Source organism: Protopterus annectens, chromosome 13.part0, assembly GCF_019279795.1.
Source record: "Protopterus annectens isolate FY-2018-M chromosome 13.part0, PAN1.0, whole genome shotgun sequence".
In the NCBI taxonomy this organism is placed as follows: Eukaryota; Metazoa; Chordata; order Ceratodontiformes; family Protopteridae; genus Protopterus; species Protopterus annectens.
Window position 1 is genome coordinate 1,360,145,612 of NC_056747.1, and position 20,449 is coordinate 1,360,166,060.

The 20,449-nt window shown below is 41.3% G+C and overlaps 1 protein-coding gene across 2 annotated transcripts in view; it reads left to right on the forward strand.

Annotated features, from left to right (window-relative positions):
- PLEKHM1 (pleckstrin homology and RUN domain containing M1) overlaps nucleotides 1-20,449 on the forward strand; it is a gene marked incomplete in the record, with an annotated part of 788,682 nt that overhangs the window by 36,850 nt on the left and 731,383 nt on the right. For both annotated transcript variants that reach the window (XM_044055392.1, XM_044055391.1), the window contains 1 exon segment: nucleotides 16,412-16,511. In XM_044055392.1, the coding sequence (XP_043911327.1) occupies nucleotides 16,455-16,511 (57 nt within the window).

A 20,449-nucleotide genomic window follows, 5' to 3' on the forward strand; every position in this document is an offset into this window, starting at 1 on the left:
GCACAGAACTCCTTAGCAGATGTGTTAAGCAGACAAATCATGGATCCCCACGCGTGGAAACTGGATCTTCATGTATTTCAGAAATTGACAGTGTCATGGGGAACTCCAGACATAGATCTGTTCGCTTCTCCACTAAACCACCAGCTGCCAAAGTTTTGCACAAAGGGGTTTCATCACACAGCTTGGAAAGTGGATGCTCTGTCTTTCAGTTGGAAAAATCTTCATGTGTATGCCTTTCCACCTCTGCCTCTTCTTCCAAAGGTGCTCTTAAAGGTCAGACAAGACAAGCCAAGGATGATTTTAATAGCTCCAGATTGGCCTCGGCAACACTGGTACCCACTACTAAGGAGTCTGGTAAGGAAGCCTCCATGGCCTTTACCTTTGATTCCACATCTGTTATCTCAGAAGGACGGTCATCTGCTCAATGTCAAGCTTCACTCTCTTCATCTAACAGCCTGGCATATTCTGTGTTAAAACACAGCAGGTCTCAACTTCCTCAACAAGTTTTAAATGTGATTATGGAAGCTAGAAGACCTAGTACAAGGAAAGTGTACGCAGACAAATGGAAGAGATTTTGTGGTGTACAGCAAAGAATTTGGAGATTTCTGAGCCTAATTTGAGTGTGGCTCTTCAATATCTTACTGAGTTATTGGACAAAGGTTTGTCCTTCTCTTCCATTAAGATTCATGCTGCAGCAATTTCAGCTCACTATGATTGTGACCCACCATTGTTTTCGCATCCTTTGTTCAAGCAGTTTCTTAGAGGGGCAAAGAATATAAGACCCCCACGTAGAGCTCCTACTCCTGCTTGGGATCTCAATTTTGTGTTGGAAAAACTTACTCTACAACCTTTTGAGCCTGCGGCTACTGCTGAATTGAAATACTTGTCATGGAAGACTGCTTTTCTGTTGGCTATTACTTCTGCAAGAAGGGTGTCTGAGTTGCAGGCCCTTATGGCAGTAGAGCCCTTTTCATTTTCCATAAGGATAGGGTATCATTACGTACTAATCCTTCCTTTATGCCTAAAGTGGTTTCTAGTGTGGCTTTAAACCAAACTATTCATTTGCCTACTTTTTATGCAGACTCCCAAAATAAAGGGGAAAAGATTTTGCACACTTTAGATGTACACAGGCAATTGCGTTATTATTTAAGCAGGACTAAGGATTTTAGGCAGTCTCAGCAGTTGTTTGTTTCTTTTGCTTTGAGTTCGCAGGGCAAGCCTGTGTCAAAACAAACTATTTCTAGGTGGATTGGGTTTTGCATTGCTTTTGTTATTCCCATCATGGCAAGGAGATTCCAGCTGGGATTAGGCCTCATTCCACTAGGGCTACTGCCACTTCAACAGCATTCCTAAGGGGGGTGGCAACTAAGGATATTTTGGAGGCAGCTACTTGGAGTTCAGTGCATACTTTCTCTAAGCATTATCACCTTCCTCTCTACTCTAAGTCTAGGGCTGGTTTTGCCACAGCTATTTTGCAAGGCATGTTGTCAGCTCCTACTTCTTTATGATTTGCCAGCCTCCCTTACCTCTGCTTTGGGATTCTACCCAATAGTTAGGACTGCAGCAATGTGGAATGAAGAACATAGTACAGTTTTGTACCTACCATAAATGTAGATGTTCGAGGATCCACATTGCTGCAGTCCAATTTAACCTCCCTCCTTCCCCTCTGTGTTTAGGGGTGGTTGTGTAGGTGAGGTTATATGCTGATAATTTTGTATATATTGTACATATTTTTGGTGCAGGTATATTGGGCCTTGTCTTTTTAGGGTCTTCTGACATCTGGGGCAAGAAAAGACTGAGGATATGACGTCGGTCATGCGCATTAGTACCCTGACGTACTGACATCAGTCTAATGCGCCCTGACCGACGTCAGCCATATACTTTGGTATTCGGGCCGACTGGACAGCGGACTACCCAATAGTTAGGACTGCAGCAATGTGGATCCTCGAACATCTACATTTATGGTAGGTACAAAACTGTACTTTCTCTATCTCAGGCCATGTGCCATATCACTAAAAAGAAAAATAAATCTTAAGTGTAAAGGTCAGAAAAGAATTTGTGAAACGTATTCCTCACTGGGATTTCTACTGCCTGTTTTGCATAGGTCCAGATCACAGCATGCCCTGTTACGCTCAATGAGCACGCTTTTATTTTCTGCACAGTCAGACATAGGGCTGAATATTTACAAAAACCTTTGGAAGAGAAGTGATTGCACTCCTGGTCTAGACTCATTATGATGATTGCTTTTCCTGACGAAGACCTCCTATGAAGAGAAGTGTCCGAAAGGACTTGCAGATGACCTGATGATTGCCCTGCATCACCCTGGACAACCAACACTTCCACATGATCATCAGCTGACCTACGCATACTTCTGCTCTTGCAGCAGTCGCCGTTACAGCCTGCAGGTGCACTGCTTAGTGAGTGGTCATCCCTTATGCTGCCTTGTTGCTACACCCAGCCTTTACTTGGTGTCAGTATTAGTGCAGACCAGTCTGCTTCCATCCACCATGATAGCTGAGATGATGTTGGCCACTCACTTCTGACTCCCTACCCAGCAGTTCTGCTGTCCAGAGCGCTGCTTGAACCCAGGTCATCTGGATTATAGTCTGGGATTTATCCCTCTGCACCACAGAGCTGGATGTTTATAATTCTCTGTATTAGTTTGGCAGAGTCATTTCCAGCTTTTACACAGGGGGTAGTCTGCTCTTCTCTGTCTTTCAGGGTATGTATGGCATTCTAAAATGGAATTTTCTTCCTCAGATCTTCCGATTTGGGTTGTAGTTGCAGTATGAAACCTGTAGATGCCCTTGCATTCACTGCTGCAGTATTCATAACATCTGGGATTCCATGCCATGGAAGCCCGTCATCCGGCCAGTAGACCAAAGACTTCCTGTTACATTTAAAAGTACGCCTGAATGTCATTCAGATGCTCCTTGCGTACCATAGGACATAAAGTTGACATTCAGGCTTGCCATAAATGGAAGTACTTTGCCGCCAGTCTGTCAGTCTGTTTACCTATGTCCATTTTGCCAGTTGAACCTATTTTAGTTCTCTGATTACCTATGCATGTTTTCAGTGCAGGTAACTGCCCCATTGGGTTTTTTTTTTTGTACTCCTTGGGGTTAATGTCATCCAGGAAGGGTAGATACCAGTGTGGGAGACAGATTCCTCATAAAGTCTGCCACACCACCTCAGGAACTGCTTTACTTTTTCCCAGAGGTACACCAAACTCTCTTGACTCAGGGTACTATTCAGGAGCTGACTGTGTCCCAAAAGCCCAAAAGGGGAAAGGGTTCCACTCTAAGCTGTTTCTGGTGCTAAGAAAACGGGGCGCTTGGAGACCTATTCTAAACCTGTCTCATCTAAACACTAAATGCCTTCCTTTTGGATGTTGTCTTTTCAGATTCTGTTTCCTCTCTTACTCTCTTAGGTCTATATGGTGTCTGTGGATCACAAGAATGCTTGTCTCTATATTCCAATCCATCCTCTCTTCAGGAGGATTTTACATTTCTCTCTCTCTTCCTGGCATTTTTAGTTGTCTGCTTTGCCCTTTAGCCTTTCTACTGCTCCAAGGGTGTTCACCAAATGCCTCGCTCCTGTGATTGCTTTTTGCAGATTTCAAGGGATTCAGATGTTTCCTTACTTACAGACCTGCTGATTCAGGCATCCTCTCCAGAGACTCTTTTGCAAAGTCTTCATTTTGACATTTCCCTTCTTCAGAGCCTGGGGTTCACAATAAGTTTCCCAGTCTTCTATGATTCCTTCTCGGGGTTATGTTTTTCTGGGTTGCAGGATTCTTTCTGTGCCTATGATAGTATCTCTGCCCCTCTGCAGCCCCAGCGAATTTCTGAGAGTTCTGAGTTTCATGGTATCCATATTCTGACGCTCTCTCTGGCCAAACTTCACATGAGAAAGTTTCAGTGGTTTCTGAAATCAGTCATGCACATCCGCTAGACTTTGTAGTTCCTCCTCTACCTTGTCTCACAGGAACTTCACTGGTGGATTGTCGCAGAACCTATGGGATACCTTTTCATCCCCCTCTTCCTTCAGAGGAATTGTTCACAGATACTTCAGACATGGGTCGGACGGCGACTTTTGGCTCTCTAAATGTACAGGTGTGTTTGATGTACTACCTCTGCTGGAGAAGCAATGTCAAAGAGATGAGAGCACTTCTGCTGGCCCTTCAGGCCTTTCATACACTTCTGACCAGGGCCTCTTAAGGTCTTCACAGACAATACCACAATTATGTGGTATATCAACAAACTGGGAGGAATGAGTCCTACATTTTTTGCCGTTTGGCACTTCTGGTATGGCATCTTGCTGTCAAGTATCACGTGACTCCTCGGGCAGTTTCTATCTCTTCCAGTCAGAACATTATGGCAGATGGTCTGAGCAGGTCCTTAAGTCCCAGGAATGGATGCTTCACAGGGATGTGTTTCTGGACATTATTCGCCAGTGGAGTGATACTCAAGTGGATCTTTTTCTCCCCACTGAACAGACCACTTCCTCTGTTTTTTGTCAGAGTTCCAGGTCCTCTGGTATGGAAGGTGGACGCCCTGTCTTGGAAGGGGATGTTTCTTTCCAGGTCCTCTGGTACGGAAGGTGGACGCCCTGTCTTGGAAGGGGATGTTTCTTTCCAGGTCCTCTGGTATGGAAGGTGGACGCCCTGTCTTGGAAGGGGATGTTTCTTTCCAGGTGCTCTGGTATGGAAAGTGGGCGCCCTGTCTTGGAAGGGGATGTTTCTTTCCAGGTGCTCTAGTATGGAAGGTGGATGCCCTGTCTTTGTTTCTTCATACTTTCCCTCCCAATCCTCTTATTCAGAAAGTCATGCAGGAGGCCAGGAACCCTACTACTAGCAAATCCTACTTATCTAAATGGAAGAGGTTTTCTGTCTCGTGATCTGAACCTGCTTATTGTGAATGTTTCTTTGGTTCTCTCTTATTTGTGTGAGTTGCTCAGTGCTGGTTTGGCCTATTCTTTTATTAAGATCCATTTTTTAGCTGTCTCTGCATGTTTCCTCCTTTAGCTTCTAGATACGAGGTTAAACAATTTCTCAAAGGCATCCTTAATATTAGACCTCCCAGGAAGCATGTTCTGCCTCCGTGGGATCTTAATTTTGCTTTGGAGAAGTTGACTCAGGCTCCTTTTGAGTTTGCTGTTTCAGCTTCATTGTTCTTGGAAGACTGTTCTGTTAGCTCTTACTTCTGCCAGATGGGTGTCTGAGTTGCAGGCTCTTATGGCTTGTCCTCTTTTTTGATTTTTTCATGAGTACAGGGTGTCCTTGAGCACTAATCCCTTTTTTATGCCTAAGGTGGTTAATGAGCTTTCCCTTAATCAGTCTATTAATCTGCCTGCTTTTTTCCCCTCTCTGCAGTCTGACAGTGAGAGGGTGCTGCGTACTTTGGCTGTGCATCGGCAACTCAGAGTTTATTTGGATCAGACTAAGGCTATTCGTAAATCTGATCAGCGGTTTATTTCTTTTCATCCTAGATCTTTGGGTCTAGCTGCATCCAGTCAAACTTTCTTCTTCTTGTTGCACCTTTCATGCCAAGAACCTTCTCTCCTGCCCGTTCTACTAGAGCAGTGGCTTCGTCTGGTGCTTTTTTCAAGGGTTTAGATACTAATTTTGTTCTTGAAGCAGCTACCTGGTCTTCTGTGCATACCTTTATTAAACACTACAAGTTAGATGGTATCTCTAGCACTAGGGCCGGTTTTGCTAGTGCCCGTTCTCCATGGCTTCTTGGGGGATTCTTCATCTCCTTCCCCCTCCCAGGTTTCCTCTTGAGCTTTGGCTGTCTCACAGATTTTACGAATACTGCAGCAGTGAATGTAAGGGCATAGTGCAGTTGGGTAAAATCTTAACATAATGGTACATGTCCTTGCCTTCACTGCTGGATAAGGGTTGTGATGGAAAGATGAAAAGTCAGCAAGCAAAGGAGAGTAGTAATGCTGAAATTGAATTCATCCTCAAGTCGTGGTGAGTACCTTCGCGAGGTGGACCCTGTTTTTCACAGTCTCACCAAGGCGACACTGATATATAGACTGTATTTATGTAGCATATATCATGGACAGAAGTAAATCAAAAATAAAAAAGATAGCTGGGTGCACAAGACCCAGGATAAAACTGTCATTCCTGGTAGGCGCACTGGCGCCAGGACTGGAAAACAGACAGTGTAGAATCCTCAAAATATGGAAACATTCCTACAATGGGGCCAGGCTCAGGGGGGAGGATGGCCCCTCTGTTGTAGAAGGAAGCAGCAGTCCACAAAAACAATCCCGGGCTGGTTGGACTGGTAGGCCGGCTGGACGACATGCTAAAAAACAGCCGAGAACGAAAAAACAAACCAGAAAACAACAAAAAAGCGCCAGTCCTTCTGGTCCACTATCCAGGCAGGAAAATCCGCAGTGTATGCTATATGTCAAACAATGTCCTAAATAGTAAAAAATGTAGGAGTCCAATGGTCTTCACTCCAAAAGGAATGTTTAACGCTTTATTTAGTCAAAAATAAATACGTTTTCGCAGTGGTCAAGGCCACCCCTCAGAACAGAACAAGAAGTGTTTTGAAAGTACCGCCAAAACATTTATAAATGATACGTATATGGCGTGGCAAGTTAATTAATTCTGTTTAAAGGTACAATAGACCAATACAAAAAGTTGCTCACGCCAGATAATAAATTCGTTGACAGAAGCCAACGATTAAACCTGTTCATGAAACATACTATTGCATCAGTCAAGCTTGTTGATTTATATGATTTATATTATTTGTTACATTCTTTTGTGTTATGTTTGAGCTGTAGGCTCTTGCGCTCTTGTTATTTTACAGCATTATACTTGCTGTATATATACTTTTAAAAAATTTCAGTATAGTAATACTAGAACTTATTTTAAGTATTAGTACTTTTTGTATAGGTCTATAATAGTTTGATCATTGCTTTTAGTTGTTATAGCAATGATGTATGTTGGTCCCTAGCATAGATTTAAACGCTTGTGTCAAACCGTTGTTTTTTCATACAATTTTTATGTACTCTTCATTTTCTCCAACATGTTTTTATCTTGCTTTTAGTGTTGAACTTCACTGCATAATTTATTGTTTTTTAAACAAAGCTTGTACTGTTTTTTTTATTTGCAATAGTATGTTTCATGAACAGGTTTAATTGTTGGCTTCTGTCAACGAATTTATTATCTGGCGTGAGCAACTTTTTGTATTGGTCTATTGTACCTTTAAGCAGAATTAATTAACTTGCCACGCCATATACGTATCATTTATAAATGTTTTGGCGGTACTTTCAAAACACTTCTTGTTCTGTTCTGAGGAAGCGGTGGCCTTGACCACTGCGAAAACGTATTTTATTTTTGACTAAATAAAGCGTTAAACATTCCTTTTGGAGTGAAGACCATTGGACTCCTACATTTTTTACTATTTAGGACATTGTTTGACGTATACCATACACTGCGGATTTTCCTGCCTGGATAGTGGACCAGTAGGACTGGCGCTTTTTTGTTGTTTTCTGGTTTGTTTTTTTGTTCTCGGCTGTTTTTTAGTATGTCGTCCAGCCGGCCTACCAGTCCAACCAGCCCGGGATTGTTCAATTCTAACATTACCAACGACTCAACTAATCAGTGTAATTTGACTGCACTAATACAGGAGCTGTCACAACGTATGGATTCTATGGCTATGAAGCTTGACGCCATTGAGAAACGTGACAACCAGTGTCCCATATCAGGGCTAACAGGACAGCATGATCAACAACTTGGTACCGCCTTGCCCAGAATAGGAGGGAGTCTGGGCACTTCAATATACAGTCACTCTCCGGATACTTCAATTCCACCGGGGCAACTACCATGCCCTCAAGGGACATCTACTCTTCCGAGTAACTCATTGCCTTTAACAGGCGCAATGTACGACCAACACTTTCCGCCACTAATTAACAACCACAACGACCATGGGCTTATTGGAGTTCCAAATATGAAGGCATGGATTAAGAACTTGGCAAACATGAACTTCGAAGGAGGCCAGGAACCACCGGCCATGATCGTGGACAATTCTACAGTAAGTGGCAATACTATTGCAGACAATTTGAAAAACTTTGATGCGAAACTTTTAAAATTAAAGAAACTGCAACTAGAAGTGATGTACTTCAGGCAATGTTTGTCTGAAAAAATAGTCCCTAAAGGACTTGGGTCTAACTTTTGCCCTATGGGTTTATTCTCTGACAGTGACTTTAATAAAGACTTAGCCTTGCTGTTTGACAATCAGGGACAACAACTACTGGAACTGATGATAAAGCATTATAACATACAAATAGACAAGTTAACTAGTGAGGTTTCTGTACTTGATACAGCATTGAAGGCTGACCTAGACTTTGTTAGATACAAATTTGACTATACTCGTATTTTTACGAGTATAGACTCATTTATTGAAAAATCAAGAATTAATAATAAAAAAACTAATGAGGGACAGGTCATCGTACAGTAACAACGTTGCATATCCTAAACTTTATGGTTTAGGTTCGACCACCTTGAAAGAGGGTAACAATGTGAGAATGAACCCACATCAACCCCTGAGTGAGCAGACAATTGACCTTCTTGAAGACGATATGGGGGACCAAGGCCCTAGACATAGTAACAGAATACAAGCAAATGTGAACAAGAATGGTCCTCCTCAGTATGGTGGCAATAGACAGAACAATTATAAGAACAATATTAATAATGGTAGTTTTTTAGGCCAACGGAACTCGAGCTTCCATCGCAAGAAATGGAACAATTCACGGAACTAGAAGTTCCAGAGGTTATTACTACGCATGACCTATACGATAACAAGTTACAAATTCTAACTAACACTAAGGGTGACTTCACCATCTACAACTTTTCAAGTATCTCTTTAGAACCTTGTTTGGTTGACCTCTTAGCATATGGCAACACTTTTATACCTACTAAGAACTGTAACCTAGCTAAGACACTTATCGATTTAAAATGTTACGTCAAGAAGTTGAACTTAAGAACTTATTTTAACAAGAATGATGCTCTTAACGAGTCAAAACTTAAACTTGCTAGCACCTTTAATCCTCCCCTTCATACAGGACTAGCTATGTTTGAGAGTGCATGTGAGGTTGACATTAGGTATTTATGTCAAGCACAGACAGTTTTGAAGAAGCAGGTAAACTATAATATCACTAGAGAACAGACCAATTGCCTTAAACATCTCTGTTCATCAGCAACAAGAGTGATCAAACCTGACAAAGGTGGAGGTTTAGTCGTTTTTGACAACCACACCTATATTGAAAAAATGGAGAAAGTATTAAACAGCTCAGCTTATATTTTGTCCTCAGTGAATGAAATGAACTCATCTAAAATGAGAATTAGAGGTTATTTCAGGGACATGTTCATTAGTGGAAAAATAGATGGAGAAACCTATAATTATATTGACATTAACATGTCCAAGAACTCTGTGATTTTCGGCATTCGAAAATTCACAAGAACATACATAACCCACCAATGCGAGCACTAATTGACAGCCGTTTATCAGTAACTTATCCTTGTGCACAATTGGTGGAGATCATTCTGTCCAAATACTTGAAACTGATTCCATGTATTTGTAAAGACTCATGGACGTTCCTCCAAAATATGAGTACCATCAATTTTGACAATTCTTTGAATTTCCTGACGGTTGACGTAGTCGACCTCTATACATCTATCCCGCATCTTGAAGCGGTGGAATGGATCTCTTTCATGCTTAGAGACTTAAAGGCCACTGAAAAGGAAATTGACATGGTCTCAGAACTCCTTGACATTATTTTAACCTCTAACTACTTTACCTTTAACAATAAGGTTTACTTGCAAAAACAAGGTATAGCGATGGGCTCACCCTGTGGTGCTTCTGTCGCTAACCTATTTATGGCATACTGGGAGAAGACTTATATTTTCTCCAATACTAACTTAATGAGTAAAATCAGCTTCTATACTAGGTACCTTGATGACCTATTTATCCTGTTCAAGGGGGGCGCAGACTATGCTGCTTCACTGATTGAATTGCTCAATGATTCTACTTCCTTTTTGAGTTTTACATCTACTTTCTCTACTTCTGAGATAGACTATTTGGATGTAAACCTGCATAAAGATACAATTAACTTAGAATATTTTTCTACCATTTACAGAAAACCAACATACTGTAACTCTTTTTTACATTTTCACAGTTTACATCCTTTTAGGCAGAAAAGGGCCATTATAAAGGGCCAATTGATCAGAGCTGCTAGAATGTGTAGTAGGGAAACTGCATTCATTCATGAATGTAACAAATTAAGAGGAATGTTCTTGAGCAGAGATTACCCTATGAGTTTATTTTCAGAACTTTTAGAGGAGATCAATTATAAGCGTTCAAATGGATTGTACCCTTCACTACTTAAAAAGACAGTACCAGTAGTAGAAGATACAGTATTTACCCTAGAAGTCAGCGGGTGTATCTCGCCCACTGTGAATAATAACAGTACTAGGGCTAACATAAACGCTGGAACTTTCAACACTAGTTTTATTTCTACTTTTACTAGTGACTCTTTTGACATTCAACACATTTTAATTAAAAATTGGCATTTTATTTTGAACAATGAGGTACTGTCTGAAAAACTAGGCAATAGACCAAGGTTTGTGTACAAACGAGGCAATAACCTCAAATCAATACTTGAAAGCAACAATAGACCTGATAACACCATCAAGTCTAAGGGTTGCTTTCCTTGTGGGTTCTGTAAGTATTGCCAATATATAAAAACCTGTAATTTCTTTAGGTTAGGAAAAAGGAAATATTACATCAATCAAAGACTTAACTGTGTATCTATATTTATAGTTTACTTGGCCTTATGCAACTGCTGTGAAGCATTCTATGTGGGAAAAACAGATCGAAGACTTCGTGACAGAGTCTATGAGCATCTGTATGCAATAAGAACTAAAAATGAAGATAATGCTTTAGCAAGACATTGTTTAAAACCTGTAGGACACCCTTTTTGTTTTATGGCCACTGTTGAAGTATCACAGTCTAGTAGGGGAGGTCCTGTTGGCCTTTTCCTTGAATCACGAGGATTAGTACGGCAACGTTTACTGAACTCTTTCTGTACTCCGGGCCTAAACGAACATGGTAACATTTCTTGTATTCTCAAATTGAGGAGTTAAACGAGATGAGTTACAGTTATTTGTTCTTAATGACTTTCCTAAACCTCACTTGAACAACTTTCTCTATTAATTTGTAGATAATGGTTTATGGTGTCACGTAGGAACTTCGGTTTTCTTGCTTTAATATTTTAGACAACCTTCTTTTTTATGGTCATGCACCTAATTACAGTTTATGAAGGTGAAATTTGTCAGTCTTGTTTTAGAAACAATAGAATCAGAGATGACAATGGGTACCCATATTTTTCTTATGTCATATTTTTTTCCTATGTCTTAGGTTTACATGAATACCGTTTCATACTTACACGTCTTTTACATTACACTCTGAATTCTACTTGTCTTGACGACATCAGTCAAGCTTGTTGATTTATATGATTTATATTATTTGTTACATTCTTTTGTGTTATGTTTGAGCTGTAGGCTCTTGCGCTCTTGTTATTTTACAGCATTATACTTGCTGTATATATACTTTTAAAAAAATTCAGTATAGTAATACTAGAACTTATTTTAAGTATTAGTACTTTTTGTATAGGTCTATAATAGTTTGATCATTGCTTTTAGTTGTTATAGCAATGATGTATGTTGGTCCCTAGCATAGATTTAAACGCTTGTGTCAAACCGTTGTTTTTTCATACAATTTTTATGTACTCTTCATTTTCTCCAACATGTTTTTATCTTGTTTTTAGTGTTGAACTTCACTGCATAATTTATTGTTTTTTAAACAAAGCTTGTACTGGTTTTTTTATTTGCAATAGTATGTTTCATGAACAGGTTTAATCGTTGGCTTCTGTCAATGAATTTATTATCTGGCGTGAGCAACTTTTTGTATTTGTCTATTGTACCTTTAAACAGAATTAATTAACTTGCCACGCCATATACGTATCATTTATAAATGTTTTGGCGGTACTTTCAAAACACTTCTTGTTCTGTTCTGAGGAAGCGGTGGCCTTGACCACTGCGAAAACGTATTTTATTTTTGACTAAATAAAGCGTTAAACATTCCTTTTGGAGTGAAGACCATTGGAATCCTACATTTTTTACCATTTAGGACATTGTTTGACGTATACCATACACTGAGAATATATGTGTGTGAATGAGAGGGAGGATAGAGGAATGGTGAGGATGCAAGGAGTAGAGGTGGTGAAGGTGGATGAGTTTAAATACTTGGCGTCAGTAGTTCAGCATAATGGTGAGTGTGGAAGAGAGGTGAAGAAGAGAGTACAGGCAGGATGGAGTGGGTGGAGAAGTGTGTCAGGAGTGATTTGTGACTGACGAGTACCAGTAAGAATGAAAAGGAAGGTCTGCAAGAGGGTAGTGAGATCAGCTATGTTGTATGGGTTGGAGACAGTGGCATTGACAAAAAGGCAGGAATCCGAGCTTGACGTGGCAGAATTGAAGATGTTAAGATTTGCACTGGGTGTGACGAGGATGGACAGTATTAGGAATAAGTATATTAGAGGTTCAGCCCAGGTCGGAAGGTTTGGAGACAAAGCCAGAGAGGCAAGATTACGTCGGTTTGGACATGTGCTGAGGAGGGATGCAGAGTATATTGGGAAAAAAGATGCTAAGCATGAAGCTACCAGGTAAGAGGAAAAGAGGAAGGCCTAAGATAAGGTTTATGGATGTGGTGAGAGAGGACATGCAGGTGGTTGATATGACAGAGCACGATGCAGAGGACAGGAAGAAATGGAAACAGTTGATCCGCTGTGGGTGAATTTGGAGCATATTTCCTCAGTTCGTTTGAATGAGTATTTCAGAAAGGACTGTATATGCAGTTGTGGGATAACTTGGTTTTAAACAAGTGTTTGCCAAACCTTGTTTTTTCCTTTAAGTTTCTTGTGTTTGCTGTCTCATGGTATTACCTTATTATATTAACATACACTTTCTTTTGTTTCGTGGGTTGCATCCATGTAACCGGATTTATTTATTAATTAAAATTTGTATACTGGGATGGTCCAACTGGGCACAGGTGCCCTTTTTCGGAGGTGGACTGGGGAGAAAAGCTCCAAGGTTTGTGATCACTGTTTACAAAAGCAAATTTTATAATGCAGTTTCAGTGAATAAGGAGCACAGTAGTCAGTATTGTAACATTTGTACTAATATTCACAAATATTAAATTTACAAGCCTTGTACAGAGAGTTTTCAGATAGACAGGTGTGTAAGATAGGAGTAATTTAAGAAATACAACCGTGTTTAGAGGAGATGAGCCTGAGTGTTAACAGAGAAGATGTGCTGGAACAGTAATTTGATTGTGCTAACTAGAAGTAGGTATAGTAGTTTAAGGCACAATAAAGTGACGTATTAGAAGGGGATAAGCATGTTAAAGGATTTAGTGCTTTAAAGGGAGGTTGAATAAAGGTGAGGAAGGGTGTTCGAGAACTACGCCCCAGTTCAGGAACAGGGATGAAGCCAGGAGGCAGAGAGGAAGTCTTTCATTAATGGTTTGAAAAGATGGTGTGTGATGCACCGATTGATAGAGGAATGTTATTGCAAGTTTATTTATTATTGTCATCTGTTATATTGGCATTATTATTCATTTATATTTCTGGTTTATTTGTTTTAAATCTAATTATTTTGCACATCTTGCTGCATTTGCGATTGAGTTAATGTTTTGCATAGTTTATAAAATTGCCTGTTTCTTGTTTTCATATTATATTGAATTAACTGTAGCATTTGTTTCTTCTGTGCTGTCTGAACCTGTTAATTTTGCTTTGCTGACATATATTTTTGTCTTTTTTTTTTTTTTGCCAATTACAATTTTAATAAAAATTGTTCTATACATTTATGTGATGTAGAGTTTTTTTCCTGTTGGATTCAATAGAAAATGGATCTTCCCTTCTAGACTTTCTGAGCTAAGTGCCAGTAAATAACTAAATACTTGGTAAATGTTTACTGGTCTATTTGATGAGGGCCATGCGCACGTCTCAGTGTAAGAGCGTGACTGAGCTGATTTAGCTTGCTAGTTCCCACTTCCTGGAAATTTTAAGATTGTAATAGAAAAGTGACTCTACCCAAACGTTAACCTGCTGGCATTGCTGTGACTCTACCCAAACTTTAACCTGCTGGCATTGCTGTGACTGTACCCAAACGTTAACCTGCTGGCATTGCTGTGACTCTACCCAAACGTTAATCTGCTGGCATTGCTGTGACTCTACCCAAACGTTAACCTGCTGGCATTGCTGTGACTCTACCCAAACGTTAACCTGCTGGCATTGCTGTGACTCTACCCAAACGTTAACCTGCTGGCATTGCTGTAATTCTACCCAAACGTTAACCTGCTGGCATTGCTGTGACTCTACCCAAACGTTAACCTGCTGGCATTGCTGTGACTCTACCCAAACTTTAACCTGCTGGCATTGCTGTGACTCTACCCAAACGTTAACCTGCTGGCATTGCTGTGACTCTACCCAAACGTTAACCTGCTGGCATTGCTGTGACTCTACCCAAACGTTAACCTGCTGGCATTGCTGTGACTCTACCCAAACGTTAACCTGCTGGCATTGCTGTGACTCTACCCAAACGTTAACCTGCTGGCATTGCTGTGACTCTACCCAAACGTTAACCTGCTGGCATTGCTGTGACTCTACCCAAACGTTAACCTGCTGGCATTGCTGTGACTCTACCCAAACGTTAACCTGCTGGCATTGCTGTAATTCTACTGTTATCCTGAAAGACCTTGATTTTGCTGGAAGCTTCTTCAGCAAAAATAATTTCAGAACTGCAGGCCTTAAATTTTAAGAAATCGTACGAGATCTTCATTATGCACAGGATGATACTTAGGACCAGCTTTTCTTGTATAACCAAAGTGATTTCAAAGCTTGCCTTTAAACCAAATCATTCATTTTTACATGTTTTCTCTTCAAATTCACAAAATAAGGGAAAACAGTCACCTGATCTACTTGATGTGTGCAGGCAGTTGAGTTATTACTGTGCAAAGACTAGTGTTTCAGACAATCAGGCCACCTTTTTTTGTTTATGGCTGTGAAGCAGGCATGCCATTTACCAAGCAAATTCTCTACATCAGTGTTAAACTGTAATTTTTTCTACTGGCCATAACAAAAAACTTGCAGGGGCACAGTAACGCTTATTTCCCTGGAGCAGCATGAACGACAGTCACGTTTTGCAGAAATGTCACCACAAAGTGTCTGTGACATACAACTTTCTGACTGCATCCACACCTTCTCTGAGCCTTACAAACTAAACCTGCTGTCCATGAACAGAGCAAGATTCAGCAGTGCAGTTTTGCAGTTTGTTTACCTTGGGTCTGTGGCTGCATTACTTATTGCTTTTGGACTATTTCCAGGCAGTATAAATGATAACTGCAGCAGTGTTGTTTATGACCCTGGTACATTTGTGTGAGCATGTTTTATGAGCAAAGTACAGTTGTATGGGCAGGTTTTATGAAGATAGTACAAAGATTTGGGGGATATAGACACACTCCTTTTCTTGTCCTAATTTTGCAGAGCAGGTCAGCCCCTCCAAACAGTGGATGGACACACTTGGTAATGTACCTCTTCATGCAAAGGAGCATAAAAGAAAATGTCGTAGGCTTCTGTCCGCTTTCTGCTGATAGCACCTATGTGGGGTGGCAGTACAGATGCATTCTAGAGACATCTGAAAGTTTGGAAATTGGGCCATATTGAGTCTACGTCTGCCTCTGGCTAATTCTGTAGGGTTATCAGTGGTACAGTAGGAATGATATCATGTTTGGTATCTTCTGATTAGGGAAGCATGCACACAGAACTGTACTTAAAGCAGTTGCAGGTTAGGCATAATAGAGGAAATGGTGCACAAGTGGAAGGTATAGTGAATGTTTAAAGTAGTTAGGCAAGGAATGACAATATCTGTATATGCATGTGCCTTTGTACTTTTGCATTCCCAGGATGCACTTGTGTGTATTACATACATAATACAAATCTGCCATGATGGCAGTGGTCGAGTTGGTATGTGTCCCAGATAATACCGAATCATTTCACTGAACGTGGAGAGCTTGGCCACATCCATCCAGCTGTGTAGTGCTGTTCGTATAAAGATTGTTACAGTCATTGCATACATGATGTGCCTAGGCAGTATAGTTGAGCCGGTGATGCCACTTGTACAGTGCACAATATGGTGGCCACTCATACAGTGCACAATATGGTGGCCACTCGTACAGTGCACAATATGGTTAGTGTTTTCACATTATGTGCTTTGAGAATTGCTTGTGTGGTTTAAGAAGGACCTTCACTAGTCATGTTTGATTTTGTTTTCCAGAAGCCATCATGTGTGTGAAGAACTAGGAAGCATCTGCCAGGAGATGCTGTCTACTCTTATGGCTGAAAATGGGCGTGATGCCAACAAAGACGTTAAACAGGTATGACGACTCAGTCTGGCTACAGTAATATCACATCATAACTTCTTTAATGTACATTTATTCATGGGAACCTCATTTGACTTGCACATGTTTATCTTTGTGTGTGTTGAGCTGTACTTGTATTTAGACAGTAATGTGTTAAAGTAAATGATTGCACATCTTCATATATATAAATACAGGTGCACATGTGTGTGCATGTGTATGAGTCCCTATCAGCACCTCGAATGCTCAGATGAGCAAACATTAGAAGAGTGAGCCCGTAAATCCAAAAACCTGGAAGCTCGAATGGGATGGGAGAGTCCTTGTGCAGGACTGCAGTCCAATGCTGATCAGAGTTTTCTTCCCTTCCACACTGTGATGCGATTTTGGAGTTTGCATGGGGTGCAGGTGGGCTTGCATCCCTGCAAAAAGCAGGTATTGTGTGTGTGTGCTCCTTTTGTTTAAACATCTGGGTTTTAGAGTTTCTGGGCTTTAACTTCTAACGTTCGTTCATCTGAGAGTTCGGTGTACTGATAGGGATGCATACATAGATCCCTAAGTGTGTGAGTTTGTGCATGATAAATATTCTCCTCTCAGTCATAGCTACTCCGCTTATCTCTAATAAATGCTGTTCTCGCCCTCCCCCCTGCCTGTCTTCCTCCTTATCCACACTCACATTTGCTTTGAGTGAGTATTGAACTCGCTCCACTGACGCTTTTAATGTGTCAACATGTTTCAGTGCTACTTACTATTGCATATATGTTTTAGTTATGATATATGTGTATTATTGCACATGTCATGTGCAGTAACATTTATATTTGTTTATTTTTTATTATTTTATTTGTGGAGCTTTTCTCTGAGCCTCCACTGAAAATGGTAAAATTATTCAGTAGGACTTTCCTGGTAAATAGGTGTCAGTGAATGAATAATCTGTCTTAATACTGTGCACAGATAGGGGGCTGTGATCAAAGTTCAGTCTCCAAATGTAGAATTGTGTGTGAGGGGGTGTTGGTGTATTTTAATGCTCCTATGTTGCTCCCATCCGTCAGTACCCCCAGTTGCAACACCTGTCCGCTGAGAGCACAGTCATGGGTAGGTTTTCATTATGATATCTGTCAGAGGGTTTTTTCTTTTAATCTTGTAACAATTCCTAGCACTTATCCTGCTAGTGCTTTAAATGATGGAATAGGCATAGTACAGGGATGTCATTGTGTTTTGCAAGTGATGTAGGCTGGTATACAGCCCAGCACCCCCTCAACACACAGACACACTTAGGAACGTATGTTTTCCATTAAGTGAGCAATACTTGGAGGTGAAGATAAAGGAGGTGGTGTCTGTCTAAGGACTTGCCGGTGGTGATCTGGTGTCACCCTTTGGTGTGCTGCCTGGGGTGTTAAGCTGATGAGCGTGGTGGAGTAGGGTATAAGCGGTAATGCTTGTAGCACCGAAGGGGGAGAAGGTCAGGGGTCAAATAAAATCTGTGTGTCATGTTGAATAGCCGTTAGTGAATGGATATTAATAGTATTTTGATGCAGGCAGGGAACAAGAGGACCCAAGACTGAGAGGTTAAATAGAGGAAGGGTCTGAGAAAAGGACGAAGAGGGGCTTGAGGCCGAACAAGTTGGTAAAGAGAAGGTGCAGAAGCAGATACAGGGACGCCTAGTGCTTGCAGTGAGACTGGAGTTTGGATCTTAGCCTGGAAGTTTAACAGTCTAGAGGTCAAACAAGGTTGTAGAAGGATTAGCTGATGAGTAGCATGAAAAGGTTTAAAAGAAAGTAAAGGGAGCTCATGTCTTTAAAGACGTTCCTTTCAAATGGCCACATCTACAGGATAGACAAATGCAGTGAATACAGAGAGAATGGCACGGACGCTGACCAAAGGGAGGCTTTCAGTGAGGGAAGATAGGAACAGCCTTTGTGAAGGTGTAAGGACGTCTGGCAGTTGGCACAGAGGATCAAGACGATGAATTGTTAACGAGCCGGTTCCTGTGATGCGGGTTTGATTCCCTCCATTTTCATTTGTCTGCTGTGCGACCTGGAGCTAGCCACTTAACCAGATGGTGCTTTAAGGTGCGACCTTGAGCTAGCCGCTTAACCAGATGGTGCTTTAAGGTGCGACCTTGAGCTAGCCGCTTAACCAGATGGTGCTTTAAGGTGCGACCTGGAGCTAGCTGCTTAACCAGATGGTGCTTTAAGGTGCGACCTTGAGCTAGCCGCTTAACCAGATGGTGCTTTAAGGTGCGACCTGGAGCTAGCTGCTTAACCAGATGGTGCTTTAAGGTGCGACCTTGAGCTAGCCGCTTAACCAGATGGTGCTTTAAGGTGCGACCTGGAGCTAGCCGCTTAACCAGATGGTGCTTTAAGGTGCGACCTGGAGCTAGCCGCTTAACCAGATGGTGCTTTAAGGTGCGACCTGGAGCTAGCTGCTTAACCAGATGGTGCTTTAAGGTGCGACCTTGAGCTAGCCGCTTAACCAGATGGTGCTTTAAGGTGCGACCTGGAGCTAGCCGCTTAACCAGATGGTGCTTTAAGGTGCGACCTGGAGCTAGCCGCTTAACCAGATGGTGCTTTAAGGCATTTGAGAATTTGGGGGCTTTGCTGGACTGCATTCCTAGTTGAGATCTGTGAAGTGATGTGTTAACAGAAGGCAAAGAGAGAATGTGGAAAAGACCTTTTGTCCACTGAATTTTATAAAGTTGTAAAACAACATACAGTGTGTGACCATTGGCGTCATGATGACCATGTTTGAAAGAAGAAAAATGCCTCCTCTTCCACAGATTTTAGAGTAAGTGGTCATTGCAGCACTGTTTGAATGGGGGGGTACAGACAGCTGTAGAGTACAAATGCCTAATTTTCATGCCAGGGTTGTGGTTATGCGGTCAGGAAAGGTGATGGGCAGTTGGGCACTGGGAACTAAACGTGATCTGCCGCATACTGTTTGGTGTTCGTCCTTACCAGATGACCATCGCAAATGAAAATGTAACCGATTTTAAAACTTTTATGCAGAGATGTGGGCCTCTGCATCTCCTGATGTGGGGTTGGGGATGTACCCTATACTCCCTGTCTCTAAACCAGGGATCTTAAACTGAACTGACCGTCGGAGATGGAATATTGACTAACATACTGAGCAGTGTCCAGAACAAAAACAAAAGTAGTTGGTGTTTTTAGGAATGTTGTGTACTTCCTCCACCTGTAATTCTTCTGGTTGGAGGCTGCTTGAGGCCCAGGGACTGTGAGTGTGAGAGGGATTATAGTTCCTACAAGGTTATACAACCTTGGAGAAATGGCAGACATTTATTTCCTTCCGTTTGAGTTACTGTGACTTTGAGGCAGTATATTTAGGAATTTATTGTGCTGGTACAGAGTCTTTGCATCATGGAGTATGGGGGGATTGTGCCCCCTATATACTGCAGTTGCACACTGATTGGAGGTACACTTGGCTCTACATTGCTGGGCAGAGAAAACTTGGTGGTCAGTAAACCTCCTATGGTCCAAGGTGGTCACTAAAGTAGCAGGTAAAGGACAGTTGAGATTTATCTAAAGCAAGTGATGTGTCGACATTTGGTGATCTGTCCCTAGCTGTATGGAGTGGGTAGCGAGCAAGAGGACTGGAAGAGGTATTGCAGATTTGATGGATTCTAAGAAAGGTTTCATTAGCGTGAAGTGTGAATTTGTGTATAGGGTTATGGAAGTGGACTCTACAGAAAAGTTGAATTTGTGGGGGTAGCACAGTTCACACACATAAAAGTACCAATAAGTTTAGTTCAGGAAGGTAGCCTTGGAGTGAGGCACTTGCCAGAGATGACAACTCTTGAATCTTTATTTTACTAGTAATGGATGCAGATAGTAAGAATATGCAAGAGTATAATGTCTTCTTTTGTTATAGTAGATGGGGTTGTTAGCTTTAAAGTCTTTTTGCTGACGACTCCTGATTTATCGAAGGATGACGATGGCATGCT